Here is a 23,490-nt window from a genome sequence, read left to right as displayed (position 1 = left end):
GCAAAATATAATCCAACTTACAGATTACGAATTCATTCCAAGTGCCATATAGCCATACAAAAACCAGCATATGGACAGCAGGACCGTTTCATTGAGTATCAATGCAACTTACAACTTACAAGTAATTAGAAAATGGATAATATGTACCTATTTTCTATTCATGTATGCTATTCGTACCATCGAACCAATGAAAATATGATGATCAACTCTTCGAGCACCAAAATGAAATCGACACATTTATTTAAATAATATATCATGGATTCTATTTATCCGATTTCTAATTTCATTCAAAGTGTTTTTTCATGCGTGAAGTTTACGATTTTCAGAGTTGGTTGTAAATGCTAACTAATATCAACATGAAGCTTTAGCGTGATAATTTATTAGCTAGAGAAAGTTCTGAAGAGGGTAGGTTGATAGCTACACTTAAATTTTGTTTTTCACTCTGCCGTAATCTAGCGGAATTAGCAACCTACCCTCTTTAAAACTGTCTCTAGCTAATAAATTATCACACTAAAGCTTTCAATTAATTAATGTTTTTATGCTATTGAAAAGCGGATTGCCTCATCTTTGCATTACCTCATTGGTCACGCTACACGGTTTTGTCATCGAGTTTTCTAAAAATATTGACAAATGATATCAAAGATCTGAAAAAACTTTTTTTTTTAGTTAGACGAGCGAAGCGACGGGTTGGCGTTCAAGAGAAGCTTCTAAAAGATTAAATGATCCCTCAAAATGATAAAATGTTTTCTAAAAAATATTTAATGAGCAAATAAAAAAAAAAACATAATAAATATTAAATGTTCCTTAGAAACCGCCGATGTTTGTGAAACATTTCTGCCTTTTTATCGGTGCATTGCATACTTTTTATTGGCACATCTCACATTTTTAGGGAACATTTTATGTTTTTTTTATGTGTAGATTTACTGTCCTAGCTCGCATGATCGAATTTAAGGCCATGGAGACTGAGCAAATATCTGTTGTATTTTTAAATTTATCAGTTTGTTTCTGCAAATAATTTTCAATCATAAGTTTGATTCTAAACTTCTGATTAATTCTATACGTTGATCTTCCAATATATCTGAGCTTGTTGGTCACCAATTTTTGAGTTGAGGCAAATGATCTTTCAGCAAATTGGTTTTGATTACTTGCAAATTAAGGTCATTGAGGACATCGATAATTGATGAATGGTTGAGTTCTTTTTGTTTTCTGAACATTGAAAGCAATGTTCATAATAAGATTGATTTCCCAAGCAACACAAATTCATAGCATTATGTTGAGTAAACTGCTATACAACCAAAAGCAGTCATACAAAGGTTATATAAACTGTTTTAGAACATGTGTGTTCCTTGGATTTGAAGCATTGACGTCTACATTGAAGCTGAATATAGGCATTCATGTTTCATGGATGTTTCCAATTATTTTTACTGATTTGTATTGTTTTTATTTAGCGTTGAAACAAGAGAATGGCAAATCGATAACATAAAACATAAATTTCAAAAATTGACAAACATTACATCGTACATTAAAGAAAATTTACAAGCTTGTGGTATTCAAATCAATAGGCTATGATGATACCATGATTACTTCAAGAGCAAATTTTCATTACGTCGAATGTAACAAAGGTAAACAAAGTCGAGCTATCAGTGTCAATCGATGCTCCTGCTATTACACTATATACTGTCCGAATATAGGATCACATCCCATTTTTAAATTTATTTACCAGTCGAATTGCTTTTTGACGTAATCACCTTCCGATCAAAATAGTTTTCGATGTTACTTAAGTCATCCGATTTCTATGGAGATGCCGTTTGCCTTAAGTAACAGCACTGAGAAACCCGTGAAAAGTGTACTTTCGTCGTTTCGCTTTCTCATTATTAAAGTGAATAAATCGAACTGTTTGTTGCTAAGATGATTTCGGTGGTCCTAAAATGATGAATGGGCTGCACGTAAGGAGACGTAATTGATAATTCTCCCGAATATCCTGGTAAATACACTTTGACTTATGTTACAATAGGGGCCACCAAACGACGTATAATAACTTTTGACTCAAAAACCAGTATTTCTTAGCATGAAAGCTAGCAATTTGCTTTTGTATGATTAAAACCCGGCTAAATATGTTAAACATTGCTATCACTATGAGATTATATGTGTTTAATTGGAAATAGGAATAACTTTTCGGTCATCAAAACAAAACTTTGTTTTTCTCGGATCGGTGCGAATGTTACTTACGACATAATGAAAATTTGATCTTGACTTATTGTATTAGGTGGTTAGTTTAATTTTGGTCATTTTTGAAATCTCAAATTGTAAAATTTAGTTATTGAGTGAAATTGATAAACTCCTCACATGGCTTTCAAGAGACTTTCTATGAGATATTTCTTATTAAATTAAATTTTGGAACTTGGTAAAAACACCACTCGCTGCGGCTCCGTGGCAACCTACTCATGTATATTTTTTTCCTCTGTTCGAGACCTAACACTACTGCGACCAGTAAATTGATCTATTATAGTATATCCCGTGTCCTTAGATTAGTGCATGTCGTATTACTCCATCACGATTGAGAAATGATGAAGTATTCGATTTTTTTTACAGTTGTTACTCTTATATTTATTGCAAGGATCCGACTCTAATTGAAAGGTCCCACTATTTATACCCTTCGGAGTGTTGAAACACCCTCCAAAGGCGCGCCCTTTTGTCAGTCAAAATTGGATTCCTTAGCAACAAAATTAAGGTATGACACCGATAATGACCATGCATAAGAACCCTAGTCTTAACCACTTCAAACTAGGGAACAACGAATAGAAGATTAGGAATCACATAGATGAAGACAATTAACTCATTTTTTTTCCTTGTTTCAAGATCATCCTCGGTAGACAAAGCCGAGTCTTGTCACTACCAACAAGGCATAAAAAGTAACAAGGACTAAGATGTGTTCCTTGGATTACTGAAAAATCCTGTTCCCCTAGTTTGAAGTAGTCAGGACTAGGAATCGGTGGTAGATCTAACATCCCGTAACATACCACGAAAAGGTGATCTACCCACGTTACGGGGCATGACTCATGTATGCACGGCACTGGGTTTCTGTGATAAAGCACCCGGTGTCGGTGCAGCATCCCGAGCAAAGTCCAGCATCAAATTGAAATCAAGTTTTGACATCAACATCAAACTGAAACTCATAATTTGATATCAGTTTACACAATTGACAAATTTGATACCAAATTTTGTTTTCTTTTCACTGTACATTTGCTCTTCAGGGTTTGTTTTCATTGCCTTAGCATAACATCAAATTAAATACTTGTTTTGTTATCAACAGGCAAAATTTATATCAAATTTAGTCTCCAGTTTGCTTTCACTGATAGCAGAAATAGTTTTCAATGTGATGTCACAAGAAGATTTGTTTGCTCTCAATTTTGATATTTTAACCGTTAAAACGGCCAAAACGACAGCAACCTAAGTAATCATTATCAGCGAAATCACAACATCAAATTTAGATTTCAATTTGATCTCAGACTTTGCTCGGGTTTGGCTCGGCACCGTACGGCTCGGTGTCAATGAACCGCTCGTGATTGCGTTTCGTACACACTTAGTTTTTTCTACCGAGCTCGGCTGTGCAAATCTCGGCAAAATAAGTTTTACTGAGATCTCAGCAAAAGTGACATTTGATTGCTGAGTCTCGGATAATGCTTAGCAGAATCTCAGCAAACAAATGAAATGTTTGCTGATATCTCAGTGAAACGTTTTTTGCCGAGATTTGCACAGCCGATCTCGGTAGAAAAATCTAAGTGTGTACAGTTGAATTTGACGTTCAACTTGCTTGAACTTTGAATTGAGTAATTAGTAAGTTGGTTGATGTCCAACTTTTTCTGCCCACTTTCAAATAACTTGAAAGCCAACAGCCAGATAGTGACCGAATTGTTAGTACAGCGTAGCTAGATCGACTAATTTGTTTAAATTATTGGTGCGAGTTTAAAGATTTCTGAATTATTTTGTGCCAATAGCTAGAAAGATATACTATTTATCTAGAATTAACATGAAAATTTGGAGTAAATCAGTTACAAACGCTTTCTTTAAAGTAACGTTAAACAATATTCTATGATTTTCAAAAAAATATATACATATTTCGTTGAAAAAATGATCTAGACTTCAAAAAGAAAATGCCTTCGTAATAACCTTAGTTCCACCAAAGAAAAAAAAAATAAAAAGTCTACACTGATTTTAAGAAAAACTGGCAATAAATTTCGAACTTTTAGATAAATCGAAAATTAGATAAAGAGGAAAAAAATCGGAAAATATTGTTCCATGAAAAGTTCGAATGGAAGTAAAGGTCATTTTAAACATGTTATGATATGATATGATCCATCAACCATTTCATTCAAGCAGTTGAAAATGGCGTTTGTTTCACCTTGAACTTTAATTACATATGCAATGTTTAAATTATCTTCCTCATCACCACACCGATAAAAAAAACTATCATCATTTGCACCATTTACAAAACCTTAATATCTTGGTGTAACTCTCAAGCATCACTGTTAGAAAGTAAAGAACCCTAGTAGCACGCTTGTCACAAATCAATTGTAGAAACTTATATACGACTTATTTCAGTCATAAACAAGTTGCTGTAACTTATTGTGATGAAAGTGTGCTACTCGGGAACCGCCATAGTTTCATTTCATCTCAACGGAAAAAAAATTAATATGCTCAGATCTTGGCGATCAACCTATCTATTAATTTCAACTTGACAAATGGCAACAGACAAACAGCACAAGAGCAACATGCATTTACTAAACGTGGATTACGTCACGCAAATTGCAGGAAAATCAAGCAACATATTATGCCTTATTGTTCTATTAGTTACTTATCACAGATATCAAAACTCCACCCCTCCAAAGACGGAGACGTATATTCACATAACCTGTGGATGACCCCTATAGGACGAAAGTCTATTTCTTATCAATGCTTGGTAGTCATAAGTTAGAGAGAGGTACCCGAGCAAAGTCGGTTAACAAAATGAAAGCAAATCGATATTAAAGATTGCAGTTCCTATCATAATGAATACTCATTTTGATTTCAATTGTCACGACATTAGTCTGATATCATATTGTGCTTTCATTATGCAGTCAAGACATTTTAAATGAAAGCAACTTAACTTGAAGTTCTGCTGTTAACGTCTTGTTTAAGATTTAAGTTAAGCTTATCTGTCGTTGAACTAACGATTATTGTTTAATTGTTTTGTTTGACACATTTTAGGTCATTCGCAACCAACCCGAGGTGACATTTGAGCTCAAGTCTTTCAGCGTGAGAAGCTTGGATGCTAACCATTTACACCAGGCCCGTATTCAGTCAAACATTATGAATGCTAAATCAGTAATCAAATTGATTTCATTGAAAGCAGGATTAGTTTTCCGTTTGCTTCAACAGTGTAAAATTTTGCTCTCAGTTTTTGATGTGTTAACCGTTAAGTCAACCAAAATGAGATCAAATGGAGTATTCAAAGTAAGTTACATCATAACAGCAAATTCTGATTTCAATTTGATCTCTAACTTTGCTCGGGTATCCATCCTGCAGCCATCATTCTATTGGTTGGTGTGGACGACTTTCTCTGAGTCTTGCCACTATATTTACTCCAACGGTGTTTCTCATTTACGTGTCTGTGGAAAAAAGCAAAAACTCTCACGTAAAACCGCAAACAAAATCATCACACTTATCAACGCCAATTGATAGAGGCACGGTACCTTGGCACGGTGCCGCACGGAGCGCACCGAACAACTTTGGCACGGCACCAAGCAAAACAGAACGGCTCTTCGGTACGATTTCTTCTTCGCATCGGTGGCGAGCCGGTAAGAGGTACCGAAACCAAGTGCGAGTTCACTTCGAACGGGGAACAATATTTTAGCACAGCGCGCAGTACCTTTTGGTGTTTTGACAAGTCTGATTTTTACAATCGGTAATTACAATAGATACTGAGTACTCGGTAGTCAGGCCACTCCTGTGAGCTGTCAAAAATAAGTAAAACGATTGCTTTAGCGTGACGACCACTAAACAATACATCTTAAAATTATAGTCAAAAGGTACAACACAATAAACGCTTCCGCTATCCAATAAGTATCTTTCAACAGAACGGGAGCCGCTTCCAGTGGTTTTATTGTATGGAGTTGTGAAAATTCCTACGTGATTCTGATGAGATTTGTATGAATATCGTGAGGAAAATAACAGATGAATTTTAAGAAGAACTCCAAGATAATTATGATGAAAATTCAACAAGACACAGAGTTCTAAGAGTGTTCTGGCGTTAATTGCAACCCTTGTGCGAAAGTTCATCACAGAGCTCCAACAAAATGTATTGCAAAAAAAATTGCTAATAACACTAGTTTACAGTATATTTGAACTTTGTACGCTGATGGTCATTTTTCATGTAAAATCGTGTGCTGATTCCAAAAATGTTGATAAAAAATGAAATTTCACCTAATAAAAGTTTGTTTACTAAAATACAAATATCTCCGGCCACAATTAAGCTATTATCAACTATTTTAATGCCAAATTAAAAGTGTGAAATTTTACTTTCGGACACAACTACTTTTGTATTGCAGCAATGGACACACATCGAGAGTGGCCTACTTCTGTCGACAGCCGATTGAGCACTGGAGTTAAAGATAGCAGTTCGCGGTTTTGTGTTTGTTTTTCTCTATTTTTTGTCCCCCCCGTCCGGTCACTTTTCTCTGTGTTGAGGTAAATCCGTTGCAGTGGTACGTAAGTACACGTAATGGATATTTTAGGTGATGGCGGGCGATCTCACTCTCCGACGATGATTCTCTGCTGGATCTTCCTTCTTCTAAGGCGATGAATACCCTTGGTGGTGATGTTTCATCCACCTATAAGTACACCGGGGCAAACATAGTTTTGCATATTAAAATCCTCTTTGTAGCCATATAAATATGAAAATCGATCCATAAAAAACATCCAAATGATCCACAATACACAAATGCATATCCCTAAAAAAGTGAATATGATCCATAAACAATATCAAAACCAGCCATAAGCCAGTCAAAAAATAGCAACAAAAAATAAAAAAGGACCGTTTAATTGTTCGGAAAAGTGCATTAATTATTATCGAATAATCCACAAATAAATGAAACATGAGCCATAAAACGTTGAAAAATGAACCTTAAAAAATCAAATTATATCCACACAAAATAATTGTTGTTCTTTGATAAACCTAAGTTTGATCCATTTTTAAGGCATGAATTACCCAAGATTTAATATACATGACCCTTAAAATGATTTTAATTGATCCATATTTTCGATCAATATATCATCTAAGTTATCTATTTTGTTCCATAATTTGATTGAAACTGCGCACTAAACAATATGCCATTTATCCATAGGGCACCACCAAAGGATCACCAAAGAATGCTGAAATTATCCTTAAAAATACATTAATTTCACAAGATAAAAATGCCCATTGATGGACCCCCCATAAAAATGTACTGTTAAAACTGGTTAGATGATCCATAAACAATGGCAAATGATCACTTAAATAATATCCGCATGATCCACGATATAGTGTTGAAGTTTTCTTATGAATAATTGGATACACTATAACAATAATAAACTGTCTCTAGTTAACGGCCTTTAAACTATCCATAACCACGATGAAAATGCTCCATAAAATGACGAAAAAGATAACTAAATGTACATAAAAATACCATCGATAATGATTTAAACTGATACTACTGGTAACCCTATACAACGAAAAACGATTAAAATCATCTTTTTAAATAACTGGTGCTGCAGTAATTAAACTCATGAAAAATATGCGCATTCTAAATATGAAAATGCACAAATAAAAAAAAACCAAGAAATATTAACAAGCGGAGTAGTAAGAACTTTAACGCAAACTGTCACCTCCAACAGAGGCAAAGGGAAAAAATCTTCTCCTGTTGCTTAAGATATCCAAGAGCCTTCGATACTACATAACCAAACAATCAAGCTAAAAATAAACAAAATTCCGAAGATATCAAGATCACAGACAAACCGACATAATACTTCGTACATCGATAATCGTCTTTCATTTTACGAGTTATATATTTTTTATTAGTAGCCACTGCCGTGCATAGTCATCTAGTTGGAGTTTGACTCAACAGATGGCATAGTGTTTATGAACTATTATTATCTATCGAAGTTGTCGGGGGAGGTAGCTCATCGATTCTTCCGGTTCGCCTCCTAGCATCGTGCTATAAGGTACCAGGCGATAACCAGGGTAGTTGATCGATAGCTCGATGACGTCATTTCGTTTGCGTCTGCAATGGGAAGTTCTCATAGCAGGCGTTGACGATGGGACGTTGTCGAGTTGTTGAATAGCAACTATCGTGGTAACTCACCGATTACCTGTCGATCTGCCAAATTTGGAAAGACGTCTGCATTGAATTGTCTCATATAATAATATTCCGCCCACTATATCACAAGAAATTGCGAGTAGCTGAGTGGAATGGAGATAAGTTAAGCATTGGGTACAGGACCAAGTCTCCCCTGGGTGGTGCCAGAAGATGAGCGCAATAGAATCATCAAGTTGCCATAAGGCACGGAATGAGACTATTGCATGGCTGGGTAGTCAAAGTCTTCCATTCGTTAGTCATTTCAGGTGGATTAGAACAGGTTTAGGATTAGGGTGGGCGTTGGCCAGATTTGGATTTTTCAGATATAATTTTAAATAGGACCTAGATTATTTAATACACTAGTAACCTCAACTTCTCTCACAATGTTTCATTGTGACTAATCAACACTCAATGGGTAAAATATCAAATTTGCGGTAAATTTGAAAAAAAGGTAACTTGGCGTTTAGAGCGCACTGCCCACTGGACGATTCTGAAGCCTGACCAAGTGAGTGGGTTACGGGTTTATCTGATTGTACGTCATTTCCAAGTTATATATATAGATACATTCATACCATTGGCATTTTGTATTTGAGATAAGACAGAGACAGGATGCGGAGGGCCTGCTTAGGGGGAGCGTAACCCATGTTATGGCTTCCATTTATTAAATAGTTCAGATAGGCTGGAAATGATAGGTTCATGGTGAGAAAATGTACCATATGGTGCCCGTTCACTGATCAAAATTAAATTCAAATCGTCAGGCCCTGCCCTGGAATAAGGGGATTGACGATGATTTGTCAAGTTTCATCTTGCATTTGCATATAATTGTAAGTTTAGGTTTGCTTTTGTAATTGTAAGATAGATAGTTTGCCTCAATTGAAACATTGAGTTGTATAAACTTGACGAATCATACCTCTAAAATAGTAGTAGTTACAGTGCCGCATTATCTAGGGCAGGGCTGATTACGGATCAAAACTAACATAACTCTAACACTGAAATGATCCCGAAACTAACGCTCATTCATTGCACTTTGAGTCATAAAGTAGTTTTATTTATTTTCCTACTAATCTATCTACACACTTAGTTTTTTCTACCGAGCTCGGCTGTGCGGGTCTCGGCGGGAAGGATTTTCGCTGAGATCTCGGCGGGAGTGACATTTGATTGCTGAGTCTCGGATAATGCCTTTTCTAATAATCTGCCTACGTTTCTTTTCTTTATCCCCTTTTTATTTTTCTGCTCTTCTTTCCTCTTCTCTTCTTTTGTTTTTTTGTTTACATATAACTAATACTAATACCTCCTTGTTTTCTCTCTAATTTGTCTACTATGTCCCACCATCACGATGAGAGATGAGCTACCGTACATGGTACACGCTCATATACACTCCCAAAATAGTATGCCGCAAGTAAGTATATCACAGAGGCAACTAAAGATCCAGAAACGCTGAAGATAATGACCTGTGGTGATTTATATGACTATATAGGGGAATTTACGTATTCTCGGCAACCTAAGCAGCGACCTTCTTTCTATAGCCTTTTTCTCTATGGAACGCACACATATGCAGTATTGGTTTGTTTACAATCTTTTGCTGCCAGCTGCTCTAACAATTTCAGTCGAAAGAATTGTCAAAAACTGTTTTAAAACGCTTTTACAAAGCTCCAATCTTCTCTAGTGAGAGCGAGTATTGTCGGCAACCAGTTTTTCTTCGGCAACCGTTCCATTTGAACTGCATGTAAATCTGCTGTTCTATTATCGGCAACTCGAAATCAGCTTCAATTTGTAGTGCGTGTGTTTCATTTCAAGAAAACCCTGCTAGATTGCTTTTTCTCAGTGGTAAAAATATAGCCAAATTGAAGCTGAAAGCATAAAGAATCGTTTGCATGCATTCAGCGAAGTGTTATCGTAAGAAAATCCAGTGAAAATAGTGTTTCAATTTGGGTTGCCGAAAATAGTCTGTCATGCCGAAGCCGTCATTTCCCCTAGTATTATTTATTTATACTAACCTAAACACAACGTGGGGTGACCCAAATCCAAACGATCACTAACCAAAATAATAGACTTATCTTTTTTCAGCAGGTGTAATTTCGTTTAGTTCTGTTTCTCTCTTTTCAGCAAAACAACTACAAAAAAACCTCTATAACTCTTCTTTATTCTTTTAATCTCCTACTATCCCCTATAAATGTATCGGAAACTAGTGGGACTGTCTGTGCAAACAGAAACAGACCTGCTAGTGGAAGAAGGTCGTTATAACTCGCTTAACTCGTACTCGCACTCGCTTAACGGCAGATTGGTTTACAGTGTTCGACCAGGGTGTGTGCTGATAAATTACAAAATTACAATTACATTATTTCATACATCAGCTTGAATTGCGTTGATCGATGTTACATTTTTTTTTTTTTTTTTTTTTGTCGTTTGGAACCAGTTTTGCGAGGTAGGCGACGATTGTGCGTATTTCTCGCGTAACTTTTGAAAAGGGCCTATTTATAGCCTGAACAATACGTAAAGAGCAAATTGAAACATTGAACGTCGCGTGAAAGTGGAACTTAATGAAGGCCTAAGTACTTTTTCGTAGTTTTTAGTTTTCGGATTTGAGAGATCGTCGGTTACAGTGGCCTGCTTACTGAGCAGGAAAACGTGGTCCCAGGTCCTTACATATCAAAGAGATTTATGATAAAATCGCTTGTGTATCGTGTATTTTGCGAAACTCGTTGTTGTCGTTAGTTCCGGGTTTGAATGGATACAAAAATTTGAGCAACGGTATTATGTGATATGAGGGGCTCGGTGGCCTTAGAGCAACCGTTTTTGCTTACTGAGCAGAACATCATGAGTCTAATCTCAGGCCCATCCACATTCAAGATTCGTCAATCGTTTTATTTGTTAATATGACTACATGGTAATAACAGCAACTCGGTGATTAAAAAGGTGCTCGTCTGCCTAGTGGCAAACGTTTTTGCTTACTGAGCAGAAGACCGTGGGTTTAGTCCCAAGCTCCTTCGCGTTATATGATCGTTAGGACATCAATTCAGCTTATCGTTTACCAAAACGAACCCTGCTGCAAACCCAACCCTCTTATCCAACATCCCAGTGATTCCTCGTGGAAGTGCAGAGGTGTTCTCGGCTTCCATCAAAGCGAGTGTCATGTCAACACAATCCTTCCCATTCCTTTCTTGACCTGTGTTCGGGCGCGGCCGGCGCTGGTATTGCCTAATTTAAGATCACCAGTTTTTACACATTGAGGATGATTGCTAGTCCCAAGCATCGTCTATTGGTTCTCTGTGTAATTACAGCTGATCTGGCAATAACAGAGTAGCAACCGTGGGCGGTCAATCAAGCTCAAGCTCAAGCTCAAGCTATTATTATCTATCGAAGTTGTCTGTTTGGCTGTACCAAGATAAACCCGGGGATGGAACTTAAAGATGATCTATATTTTCGGTTTTTTTTTCAAGGAAACTTCACATTTCGAAATGATCACCCTTTTATTTGTTTTTTTTTTTAACACAACAGCAACAACATAGTCACAACAGCAACTGCAGCAACAACATCATTAAAACAATAGCATGTTATTTTTTCTCTAGCGAACGTATTCATATTATTGTAACAATAGTCAAAACAAAACCCTACGACAGGGGCAGAGATGGTAGCAATAGCAACAGCAGCAGCAGGAGCAGCAGCAGCAGCAATAACAACAACAACGGCAATTAATCAATACAAAGTGCTTTCGATACGTATTTTGGACGGCCACCGGGCTTTCTTGTGCTCAATAGTGCTGTGTTCGCCTCCGGACGCAGCGTGTAACAGTTTCTTTTAACAGCCACCAGCAAGATATGCGCGCAGCCATTCGTTTTGAAAAAATGCGTACATGTGCACGTCCATGTGTTGAACTGTCCAGGACCGACATCTACTCTGTGTATCTTCCCAAGTTCTTCGGTGTAGACGTCAAAAGTTGGATAAGCCGGATTTTCGAACCTGGTTATATCCCATGATGAAACCTCGGCTTTCCCGCTCCCGGGAACGTATACAAACGTGTTCTGTGCGTGACTCTCATGTATTGTTCGCAGTTTCTTCTGCCCGTTTATCATATCAAAAGCTTTCCGCTCATCGGTTAAGTTTACCGATCTGGTAAATGCAATTTCTCGCTTTGGAGTGCTGTACGCTTGGACAATGTGCAACATTTGTACCATAAATGTCCCTAGAGGCTCTTTGTGTCGCTTGAGGTAGTTGTATTTGATCGACTTATTTATGGCCTCCACGGCATTATTGGTGGCTGGTACGCCAGGTTGACTAGCCTCGTACCAATGCGCGAATTTCTCATCATTCACGTATTTGTGAAAAAACTTTGAGAATGTTTCGTACATTTTATACTTCTCTATGAACAGCTTAATTGCTACGGCAAAATGTTGTTTTGTTGGTGCTATCTGCATAAGTGATATCTCCCGTTTCACTTGATCCTGCACTTCTTCGGGCATCTCCGCAGACTTTTTAAAGTGTTTAACAACGTTTTGTTTAACGTGAAAGTAGCAATTCAATAGCTGCACCGAATGACCAAATACATTGCGGATTGCATTTTTCAATGCGAGCTCTCCATCGCTGAGGAATGACGTAACGTTAACTTTGCCAGCAGGGCTTGTAACTGCCACATGCAGCGATTGGAAAACGAGTTGGTAATCAGCCTGCTCCTGGTTGGAAATGCATGCAAAAGCAATAGGATGCGCTTTCCTCATCTCGTCGATCATACAAACTACTAATAGCGGATAACCATGCAGTGTGGTTTTGAACGTGCAGTCCGCTGCCATTGTTTTGAAAACCGGAAGCCTCATGAGCATCATCCGGAATTGCGGATTTCGACGCTACCCACTGCTCCAGCTCACCTGGAATTATTCAATAATAAAAAAAAAACATCGATTTATTCACATAAAACTGTTCAAACAAATATCGGTAATTTCACAAAGTATTGCCGCTAAAGTTAGAAACTGTTAAGTCCCACTACTTAGTGAAAATCGATGTAACTCTCGTACAGTACGTTATGATCGGAAGTAGTAGACACTATATTTAACATGTAGAACTAAATTTAAACCGATTTCGTTAGGATTTTCCAGTTTCAATTGCAGTTAGTGTTTTATTTTATTTATATATTTATTGTTTGCTATTGATGATGTATTTTTATATTTTGTATGCGAATATTGGTGATAGGTGAAAATAAAAAATATAAAAATAGTGTGTCATAATCAAGTGCATGAAATATTCCAATTTATATTTATCTGCAATGGTCGAAAAGTGGAACAGAACCCTATCACATGGTCATTGACAATATTACTCCACGATTTCTACAATGCAGCATAAGGTGCGATGCCATTTCGTCGTAGTTTACTTCACTTCGGCACACCCTTAAATTAGTCTTGCGACAGCCCCGCACAAATTTTTATACATCGTTCATAATTTAACTCGCTGCAAAATTTGCAAAACATTTGATACATAAATACTGGATGCAGCTGTTTGTCTTCATAGTATGTATTTAAGGTGTATAACGGAAATGGGTCCCCAACTCCGAATTAGTGCTCCACCTTACATGATGTAGGAATTTTAGGTAAAATATGGCTTTAATTTCCGAGAATAGTGCATTCGGAAACTCGTAGTGAATGTACATGTATAGTCTACCTGGCGGTCTTTTTTTTTTGACTCTATAAGGAACCATCTGAACCATTCCTGCACTCTAGAATGTTATAGTAGGTTACGTTAACTAACGCACACTTGATAGTCATAACTTAAGCTCCCGTTCCCCACCAGCCAACTAATTGACCTTAGCTAACCCAACATCATTGTGGTAACGCTTTAAGTGGCAGCGGAACTATGCCATTAGCACGCGAAGTGTTATTAGACCACTGATTCAGGCGCCGATTTATGGGTGACGAGGCACTAGGTGTCATTACAGCGAGCTTGACAACGCTTGTGGCATTTGAAACGACCTACCATACAACTATTGTGATCCGAATGGTTAAGATAGTTTATTCCAGTAAAAATTGATTTTGTAGTGTATGTTGAAACATAAAACCAGTCTATATCTCGTTCAGGTGATTCCTTATAGAGTCTACAAATGGCCACCAAATAGATTATACATTCACTTCCACTTTGAATGATGAATTACACAATTCTAGGAAATCGGTGCTCGAGTGTATGACAAGGGGGAGTACTGAAATATCCACTTTTCTGCATTACCTAACATTTATAATTAACATAATCAACATGATTTGATGTTGACGTCTACCATTTTTGTATATAGAGCATCAGCAATCGTTAGAGTGTAACACTTTCCCCGCCAACCCTTGGTCTAACCATGAGCATTTTTGGATAATTCTAACTAAAGTCGATATACTCATAAAGCGACTATAGGTCTAACCTTATCAAACCAGAATAAATTACTCTACATGTTTTTCCTTATGGAGCTAATCAGGTATGTTAGCTTTGCTTCAGTTATATTTGCGGCAAATACTGTAATTGTAGGGATAATTAAGTTATTTTAGGTGTAAAATAATCTAGGCTTTTTGTTACACTTTATAAAATGAGCTTTATGCATTCCACTTACCCAGAGACAATTTACCGCTACCGAATAGTTTTTCCTTGGATGCTTTCACGGCGTAGTTCAAGGCACCTTTGGTGATGCTTCCGTCGGAAGCTTTAAGATGCGTCTTGACATCGTGGGAAGGCAATCCTGATCCGAGTAGTTGGTCTATAAGTTCCTTGTGTTGAACTGTCATCCGAGATCGTGCCATATTCTGCACCGGTGCATCCTGGCAGGTGTGTTTACCTCTGGCACTGACTGAAACATCATCCGAAGTGTTGGATATGAACGCCAACAATTGTTTGGCGCATTGGGGCTTTGCCCTAACCTTTATTCTGGAACAATTGTAATAACGCATCCTGCCTTTCGATGGCGTGTTTTCCGTCTTGAGCCGGAAACCAAATTCATGATTGGCAATGAATTTATCTGCCTCCTCTAATGGCAGTGAGTGAATTATCGACCAAGGTTCTCTGTTCTTAACATGCTTAACAGTTGAATTGGGTTCACCAGTGGCGCGTATGTTTAACGTACTGTCAACCTTTGAAAATAAAAACGTGTATAAGTCATCGATCAACCGAAGGATATCATTATATTTTACGGCTTCAGCTATAGCATTACAATACCGTCTACTGTCATGTAAGATTCCAAAAGATTCATTTATACATGTATGCCGTTTGAATGAAATTAGTGCATTGAGTCAAAATGACCATATTGCGTTGTGTTTATAATGCATTGAGTCAACAAAACCGTATTTAAAATAAACAAAGCAAGTAGGGCATTATCCGTTTATTTGTTAAATAGCATAAGTCCACGCTTTTTATAGCAATGCAGATTGTACCTGGTTAAACATTTTTATTCAATGAAGTGCTCAGATATGAAGTTTTCACAAGTATTGACTAACCTCATCCTCACAAATAGTGCAAAACTTTTCGAAGAATTCCATCTTTTATAGATTGCCAGAATCAAATGGACTTATGCTTGTTCCCAGCTAAATGATTCAATTGTGATTATTTCTCTCTTGCTCTATACGACTGGCATTGCTGGTTGACAAACTAGTCAGTTACAAGGTCAGAATTCAAAATGTGTAATCAAAACTGTTGAATCCAATTTATGAAACTTGAAAAATGTTTGATTTTGTTTCATTTTTGATTATTTACCCTACAGATATAAATTATAGAAAAGTAAAATGCAATACACATATGTGAACATATACACATATGTTATCATGTTATGTATGCACATATGCACTCGAAAGAGCGAATTTACTTTGAAATTAAAATATAAATAATGGAAATTAAATACACTGAAGTCTCTTCCCTACTAAAATCCTAATTGTATATTTGCTGAATGGGGTATAATCCAAACTATTTATAGAATATTTCTACATTTTGAGTTACCATTCGTTTATGGTATTTATTTAATAACGGGTTTAACGCACAACATATACGCCGCGTACAATAGAGTACTTTTAACCGGTAAAATATTTTCAAATGCAAGATTCTGATTTACATAGGTAACTTGTACTATTTATGATTACTGCGTAAAAAGCATTTTTTGGGAGCAAAACGCATAAAAAACGACATAAAAGTAAAATCGCGCAGAAAGTGTCCAGTGCAAACAAGTATCTTACCTCTTCACCTGGAACATCAACTACGGTCAGCTCCACTTTCACCACCGAGAAGTGATCTGTTTGTTCTGGTTCTTCATTTTCTGGTATTAATGGTAACTGAATAAAACGATAGAAGTGTAAAAGTAAGCATGATAATATTGAAACAAGAAGGGTAACATTTCTATATAGTTAGAATAGAGGAATCCCAAATACCCTAATAGAGAGCAGATTTGTACTGTCACATAATGGTTTCAACAGCATAAGTTTTGGACATTATTGTAATCGCAATGGGGACTGTTTGCACTGCAGCGAGAAAATCAAATTTAATGTTGTATCACAGGCAAACAGACGTAACTCTTTGTATAAAATTATCTTCATCAATGTCATCAAATAACTATCAACTGACCCCTGGGTTACATCAAATTGATGTAATTAATGAACGGTTCAAATTCAATCGTATGTGCACATCAAGTGTCCTATATTACAATGTATACACACTTAGAAAATAATACCGAACTCGGTTTAATTTTCTACCGAACCTCATCGGTTATCAACGAGAAACCGAATAAATCGTTTAAAAACATTTTTTTAGGCGGATTTATAAAATCAGACCCGAATTTCGGAAAAATAGTATAAATTTGACAGATAAAAACGAAGGCTGAACCGAAAAGTACGGTAAAGTATCAACATTTACGAATTCGGTACGTGAAAACCGAGAAACTCGGTAAACTGAACCGAATATTCGCTAAAACGTGTTAAACGTCAAACGTTCCACTTGCGCTCAACTTCGCGACGGAAAATTTAACCGAAAACTCGGTTCTCTACGAGGTTCTATAAGCTGAGTCTAAAACTATTCAGCCATTTTTTCTCGAGTGTGGACGTGTGTCGGACGTGTGCAAAAATGGAAAAGGTTCTGGAGCAGCTGCAACAGGAGGATGCACGTTTGATTGACATCTTTTGTAAGTATTTGAAACTAATGCTATGATTTTATTTGCAGGAATCTTGTGCTATCGTTTGTTTTTACTGCCGTGAAAATATACAGGGTTATGTCACTGGCTTGCAAAGGCATTTTAAAAACCATTTGCATAAAAATGACTTCAAAGCCAGTGATATTTTTTTTGACTGTGCTTTTCCACGCTGTAACTCGCGTTACGGGAGTTTTTATTCGCTGAAACGGCATATAGTGGAAAAGCATCCGGCAAACTCTCGACGTTCTACCGTGGAAGAAATTTTTGATGATTGTCCTGTGGCAGGACAAGGAACATATGATGATTTATTGTTCCAGAATCAACAGAACGGTCCTAAACTCGAATCAAGTATAGATTTGGAAGAGTTAATAAAAATAATAAATATTAGCATCTGCCGCATTACATATGATGTAGGTTTACCTTACACAAAAATCAATGATTTTATAAAGCTTTGTGACGAAATAGTTCGGCACGTATCAGGGTACCTTGAGGCAGAAACTGTGAAATTTTTGAGTGCACAAGGATTTGATGTTGACACGAAGGATTCCGTAGCGTTTCTAAATACATTTAGACTATGCAATCTTTTTGACCAGGTCAGATCCTTCAAAAAGCAGACACAGTACTTGAATAAGCTTGCCGTTTCTACACCCAAGCCGAGGGATATTTTGCTTAATCGGAGACAAGATGTACGCCACATCGAATCACTTCCTAAAAAAGTTATGGTAAACGAGACCGCTTCGTACACCAGCATTATTGATTCATTGAAATTCATATTCAGAAGCCCAGAAAATCGGAAACTTTTGAATGAACCGAATCTAGAAACTTCCAGCACGCCTTGTGTAACCGAATACAGCTCATTCAGGACAGGTGAAATTTTCAAAAATAGCGAATTCTTTCAACTGTATCCTAATGCCATCAGGATCAGTGTTTACCAAGACGATGTGGAACTTGGCAACGCATTCGGTTCAAAAGCCGGGATAAATAAAGTTTCTAACTTATGTTTCAAAATACAGAATATTCCTGAGAAGTGGAATTCTTCACCACGTACAGCTTTTCCGCTTCTATTCTGTACTTCAGTAGACATAAAAAAGCATGGATTCACAAAAATTCTGGAGCCTTTCGTCGCTGACCTAAAAAAGTTGGAACAAGGCGTAACGGTTTATTACGGTTCAGAGAAATTCGTCTTAAGAGCTGTTATGACGATTTTCTGCGGCGATACACTTGCGGTTCATGACGTGTTTGGGTTACTTGGACCAAGGGCCAACTATTTTTGCCGAATTTGCCAGATTACAAGGAATCAATTTCATTCAAATCCATCCGAAGAATATCCGTTGCGATCGAAAGAATGGTATGAAGATCAACTTGCTGCAGTACAGGATGGTTTGCTGATACCGAAAGATTGTGGACTGAGTACATCAGGATGTATTTTCAATGAATTAGAGTTCTACCATACCAGTAACAACTTCTGCCTCGACAGCATGCACGACCTTGCTGAAGGGATAGTGCCCCTGACGATCCAACTAGTGCTATCAACTTTATACAAACAAAAACATTTAAAGATAACAGCAAAGTTCATAAACAATCGCATTAACACATTTCCTTTTGGTTACGCTGACCGCTGCAACAAACCTTCACCAAATTTTAAAGACGAAATGCTCGCTAACCCTGCCCAGCATAAAATCAAACAAACATCTGCACAGTCTCTTCTCTTGATATGAGCTTTCCCGTTCCTTTATGGTCATGTTGTCTCCAAGAATCCTTATGCTTATGCAAAGTATGCTCACGCGTATGATCGGTCATCTAATTAATATCGTGAGGATAATTTCGTCACCAGTCGTATCTGAACACCTACTTGCACAGCTGGAAGAACATATAACATACTTTGAGGATAGTTTTTTCGAAAACTTTAAGCAGCGTATCAACAAGTTGCATCACTTGCGTCACTACGCTCTCTGCATAAGGAAGAGTGGTTCAATGAAACAATACAATTGCTTTCAATTTGAACAAACGAACAAAATAAGCAAGAATCAAGCGAATACGTGCAAAAACTTTAAGAATATTTGTTCCAGCTTGGGCAAGCGGCAATGTCAGAGAATGATAATGAACGTGCTTGATAAGCCATTCCGCGACAAGCTGACATTCAACTCTGGAACCCTAGCCTTACGTGATGACTGCCTCAGTGAACAATTTCTGTATCCACATCTGCAGTTTATCTGCAAACCAAAAACCGTCACGCTTAATGGGGTTGAGTTCAGAATGAACGCGATACTTGGATTAAAAATTCATGACAACGAGTTCTATCCGACATACGGGATTATACGAGAAATCAATGTCATCGATGGAAAAGTTTTCTTCCTAATTCGATCCTGTAAAACTGCGACGTATAATGATTTTCTAGAAGCGTACGAGATAGAAATCCTAGCCAAAGATGATTTTATGTCTATTGAAGAATGCCATACGCATTCAATATTTTCATTCTGGTCACCATACGACAGTCCGAAGAAGTACATTTCACGGCGAGTGTACAATCAAGATTATTAGTACAAGTAGTTAACAAATAACTCTGTTGGAACTTTAGAATATTTAATGGCAGTAATTCTTTTTCAGCTAAGGAAGAGATCGACAACTTACAAATGTTTCTATCACTGAACGAACATGACTTTACCAGACTCGGACTCACTACAAAAATGATCAAAACTATACAGAAGATACAAACACAGTACAGAAATTACGATGAAACTAAGAGCACGGAAGAATGGCTTGAGGACACTATGGTTGACGCTGATTATCATGAACAAGCTGATGTGTCCAGAAGGGTGATCAATGCAAACAATCCGTATGAAGGGATCATCTTGGAGCAGGTTTGAAACGTATCAATATTATATGTGGGTCATTCAATCAACGTATATTTGTTTCTATATATTCTAGAAAATCAATATTGATCGGGTATTTGATCGAACCGACAACGGAATATGCATCATGGAACTACTGAAAGAAGGTGGACGACCCAAGGAAACGATTCGAAGACAAATCACAGCACTTCTTTGCGATTGCTTGAAATCATTGTATGGAACGTAAGTAATCACTTTGTTCCTAGAAATCTATTGAACGTTATTTTGTAATTTATTAGTTTAAACGAAAACCTAGCTGACGATGTTTCTGATTAATACAAGCATAGCTAATTATTGATTTGTTTGTTTGTTTCCAGGCACGCCAGCAACTTCTACAAAAATCAGATCGCCTTGTCACTGGTTGAAACATATCCTGCACTGAGTTCGAAGAATGCCGAGATTCCACAAGTAAGTCAACAGTTTTAACTAATAGCGTTAATTATCACCAATAATTAATAAGCAATATATTGAAACTTTCTACTATGTATTTGGAAAACATTGTTTGTGCTGCAGCCGTAGTTCTCCCTTTTTATGGCACAGACCTGTTGGTCCATATTAGACAGCCGTAGTTGACATTGTTTACGAAACTTAGTGTAAAGCAAGCAATGCGAAGCGTCAAAGGCAAAGGAATTGAAATGGACAAAAAATTGGTCGAATTTCTCGCGCAACATTTGAAAAGGGAATCGGTTGATCGATTCTCTTCATCGTTTTTCTCTCACGAATTTTGTGGATTGTATCGCGTATTATTTGAATTAGAGTGCCTGAATTAGTAGAGCGACGTCATCTCAGTCATTTGACAAGCCTTCTGCTGGATTGAAACGGCGATTTGTATGGAAATGACACCTAATCGGTTGTTCCAATTTTGACATGTTACTCTACTAATAAAGGCGCTCTAATTTGAATGATAGCTTGATCAACAATGATAGGCGCTTTTCAAATGTTACACGAGATTAATATCGATCAATAATTAAATTACAACAATTCTCGATTGATTTTAGAATAGGTCCCATTTTCATTTGTCAATTAAATAATCGATTAACTTTATTCGCTTTCTACCGCGATCTGAGCGATGGATTTGCAATACTGATCCATGCAATCAACAGTTCAAGGTTTGAGATTTGATTGCATGTGTAAATATTTCAAATCCATCGCTCAGGTTGCGGTAGAAACCGAATAAAGTTAATCGATTCTTTGATCGAAAAATGGAGATAGGACCCATTCTAAAATCAATCTAGAATTATTGTTTGTCCCTTCCTTTTCCTTTGATGCTTCTTCTATACAGTGTTGTCACTCAGTTGTGTGTGTGATTGCTTCACCTCGGTAATCCAGCTCATTGGCTTTACACTACGTTTCATAAAAAATGTCAACTACGGCAGTAGCACAAACCTCGACAGAAACACTGTTTGCCAAATAGTAGAAAGTTTGTCTTGTAAACTGAATCTCGTTCGTTTTTAGTCGCTGTGGTTCCATCCCCACGGAAGAGGGCTGAACCGTCATGCTGGCAGTGTATATTACAGAATGGAGAATGTGGCAAGGCAGTCAGATGAACGCATAATCAAACGCCGAAAACTTGGTGAATTCAGCCATACAAATGAAATTGATGCGACTCTTGAACAAGAAGATGACAATATGGAGGACCTTGTAAATTTAAAGGTAAATATCAAAATGGGTAAACGATTAATATTTTCTTACAAATTTCAGGTGCTTGAATTGAAGTTCATTGTTCCAAATGTTCAATCTAAGGTGAGAATTGTTGAACTATGGGAGAAAACATTTGCAAGTCGACAACAAAAACGTACAGCGGGGACTTTGGTGGAATATTTGAAAGATTTTCCCGTGATTGGTGCCTTTAATGGAGAACTTGTAAGTGTATATTGAATAATCTCATGAGTACTTTTTCAATAGGCTCTGTGATTTCTTTGATAGATAAAAACAATCTGATTATTTTACTATATTCACACCCTTGTCAGGACCTATACAAAAACTGTACTTGAGATTTGGTAGATCGAATATTAATAATTTATTTCTGTAGATCAAACTGGAATTTACAAAAATCAAGCCTGGAGCGAAGTCGTTCACCGATCACTGGGAAGAATTACAGAATAAGATCCTTAAGCAGTACGCTGATATGTTCGTGGAGTTGAAAAACAGTAAGTTGCGTTTAAAGCTTCAATGAGTCCACACATTTAGATAATTAATTCCCCATAGAATTCATCAGAGCGCTGGCAATAATCCGTGCTAAATGCCCATCACGTGGTGTTAAGCGAAATAAAATCAATGATGCTACCAAGAAAAATCCATTGGCTGGCGTCATGGAGTGGATAAGTGTAAGATTATTAGATTGCCTATTGGATAGGTTATCGTATTATACAAGTACCTTTAATTTTTATTTTCAGCCAGAAGATGATTTTCCCACTGATAAGAATGGCCCGGTATTGATTTGCCGAGGAGCGTTCATGGAGGATTCAGCAGACTTTGCCGTCTGTTTGGGATGAATGTTGGTCAATGTCCAACTTGACGTTGCGTCTGCATTTGAGGTTTGGTTCGGTTAGTTTACTGCATTCGGTTTGGAACCACCGCAACAGGACAAGCAGTTCCATTCCTTTCTTGCCGGCGCAGTCTATCGTGTAGGTAGTATGAGCACTACATGTGAGAAATTTTTAGTTTCGCTCGATTGAGCCTCTCCTTCTCATGGTAGCGACGGTTCCTTTTTGAACAGCTTCTTTTTTTAATAATTTGCAATTATAAAATCACATTTCTGCATCCCAAAACAAATAAAATAAACACACTTCATACATTTCTTTGACAAAACTGGTTTTATTTTTATGAAAATTCGAAGCAACGTATCCTTAATCCAAATTTAAAGCAGGATTTGAAGTGAAAACCGAGCGCTGCCCAAAAGAACCGAATTCCGTAATTACAACAGGTGGGTCGGTTTGTTTGACAGCACTCGGTAGTTCTTGAGTGAACCGATGTTCGGTAATTTCTGCTTAAATTTATTTTTCGTCAACCGAGATTTTCGGTAACTTTGACAGATTGTGGGTACAAAAGAACTAACGACTGCTCGGTTATTCCTCTTTGAACCGAGCAGACTACCGAG

General features: G+C 37.2%; 1 protein-coding gene and 1 pseudogene across 1 annotated transcript; one reads left to right on the top strand and one right to left on the bottom strand.

The window, feature by feature from the left end:
- Positions 1 to 12,064: 12,064 nt before the first annotated feature.
- LOC135713204 (uncharacterized) lies at positions 12,065 to 15,865 on the bottom strand (annotated as a pseudogene).
- Positions 15,866 to 19,352: 3,487 nt separating this feature from the next.
- Positions 19,353 to 22,885, top strand: LOC135713203 (uncharacterized). Its single transcript, XM_065236311.1, has 7 exons — positions 19,353 to 20,573; positions 20,708 to 20,798; positions 21,846 to 22,031; positions 22,092 to 22,253; positions 22,423 to 22,540; positions 22,599 to 22,717; positions 22,787 to 22,885. The coding sequence occupies exons 1-7, from the start codon at positions 20,479 to 20,481 to the stop codon at positions 22,883 to 22,885; spliced, it is 870 nt and encodes a 289-aa protein (XP_065092383.1). The 5' UTR covers positions 19,353 to 20,478.
- The last annotated feature ends 605 nt before the right edge of the window (positions 22,886 to 23,490 follow it).

Source organism: Ochlerotatus camptorhynchus, unplaced genomic scaffold (genome assembly GCF_037179485.1).
Source record: "Ochlerotatus camptorhynchus isolate MF236.1 unplaced genomic scaffold, CSIRO-AGI_Acam_v1.1 ptg000546l, whole genome shotgun sequence".
NCBI lineage: Eukaryota > Metazoa > Arthropoda > Insecta > Diptera > Culicidae > Ochlerotatus > Ochlerotatus camptorhynchus.
The sequence above is the reverse complement of the archived record's forward strand: the minus strand, read 5'-3'. Positions and strand labels throughout refer to the sequence as shown.

What these genes read in the sequence shown, in the direction of transcription:
- LOC135713203 (XM_065236311.1), top strand. Translation starts at nt 20,479, where the DNA reads ATGGAACTACTGAAAGAAGGTGGACGACCCAAGGAAACGATTCGAAGA. An exon ending in ATGACAATATGGAGGACCTT is followed by an intron (nt 22,032 to 22,091) that starts GTAAATTTAAAG and finishes TACAAATTTCAG; the next exon opens with GTGCTTGAATTGAAGTTCAT. An exon ending in GCGTCATGGAGTGGATAAGT is followed by an intron (nt 22,718 to 22,786) that starts GTAAGATTATTA and finishes TTTTATTTTCAG; the next exon opens with CCAGAAGATGATTTTCCCAC.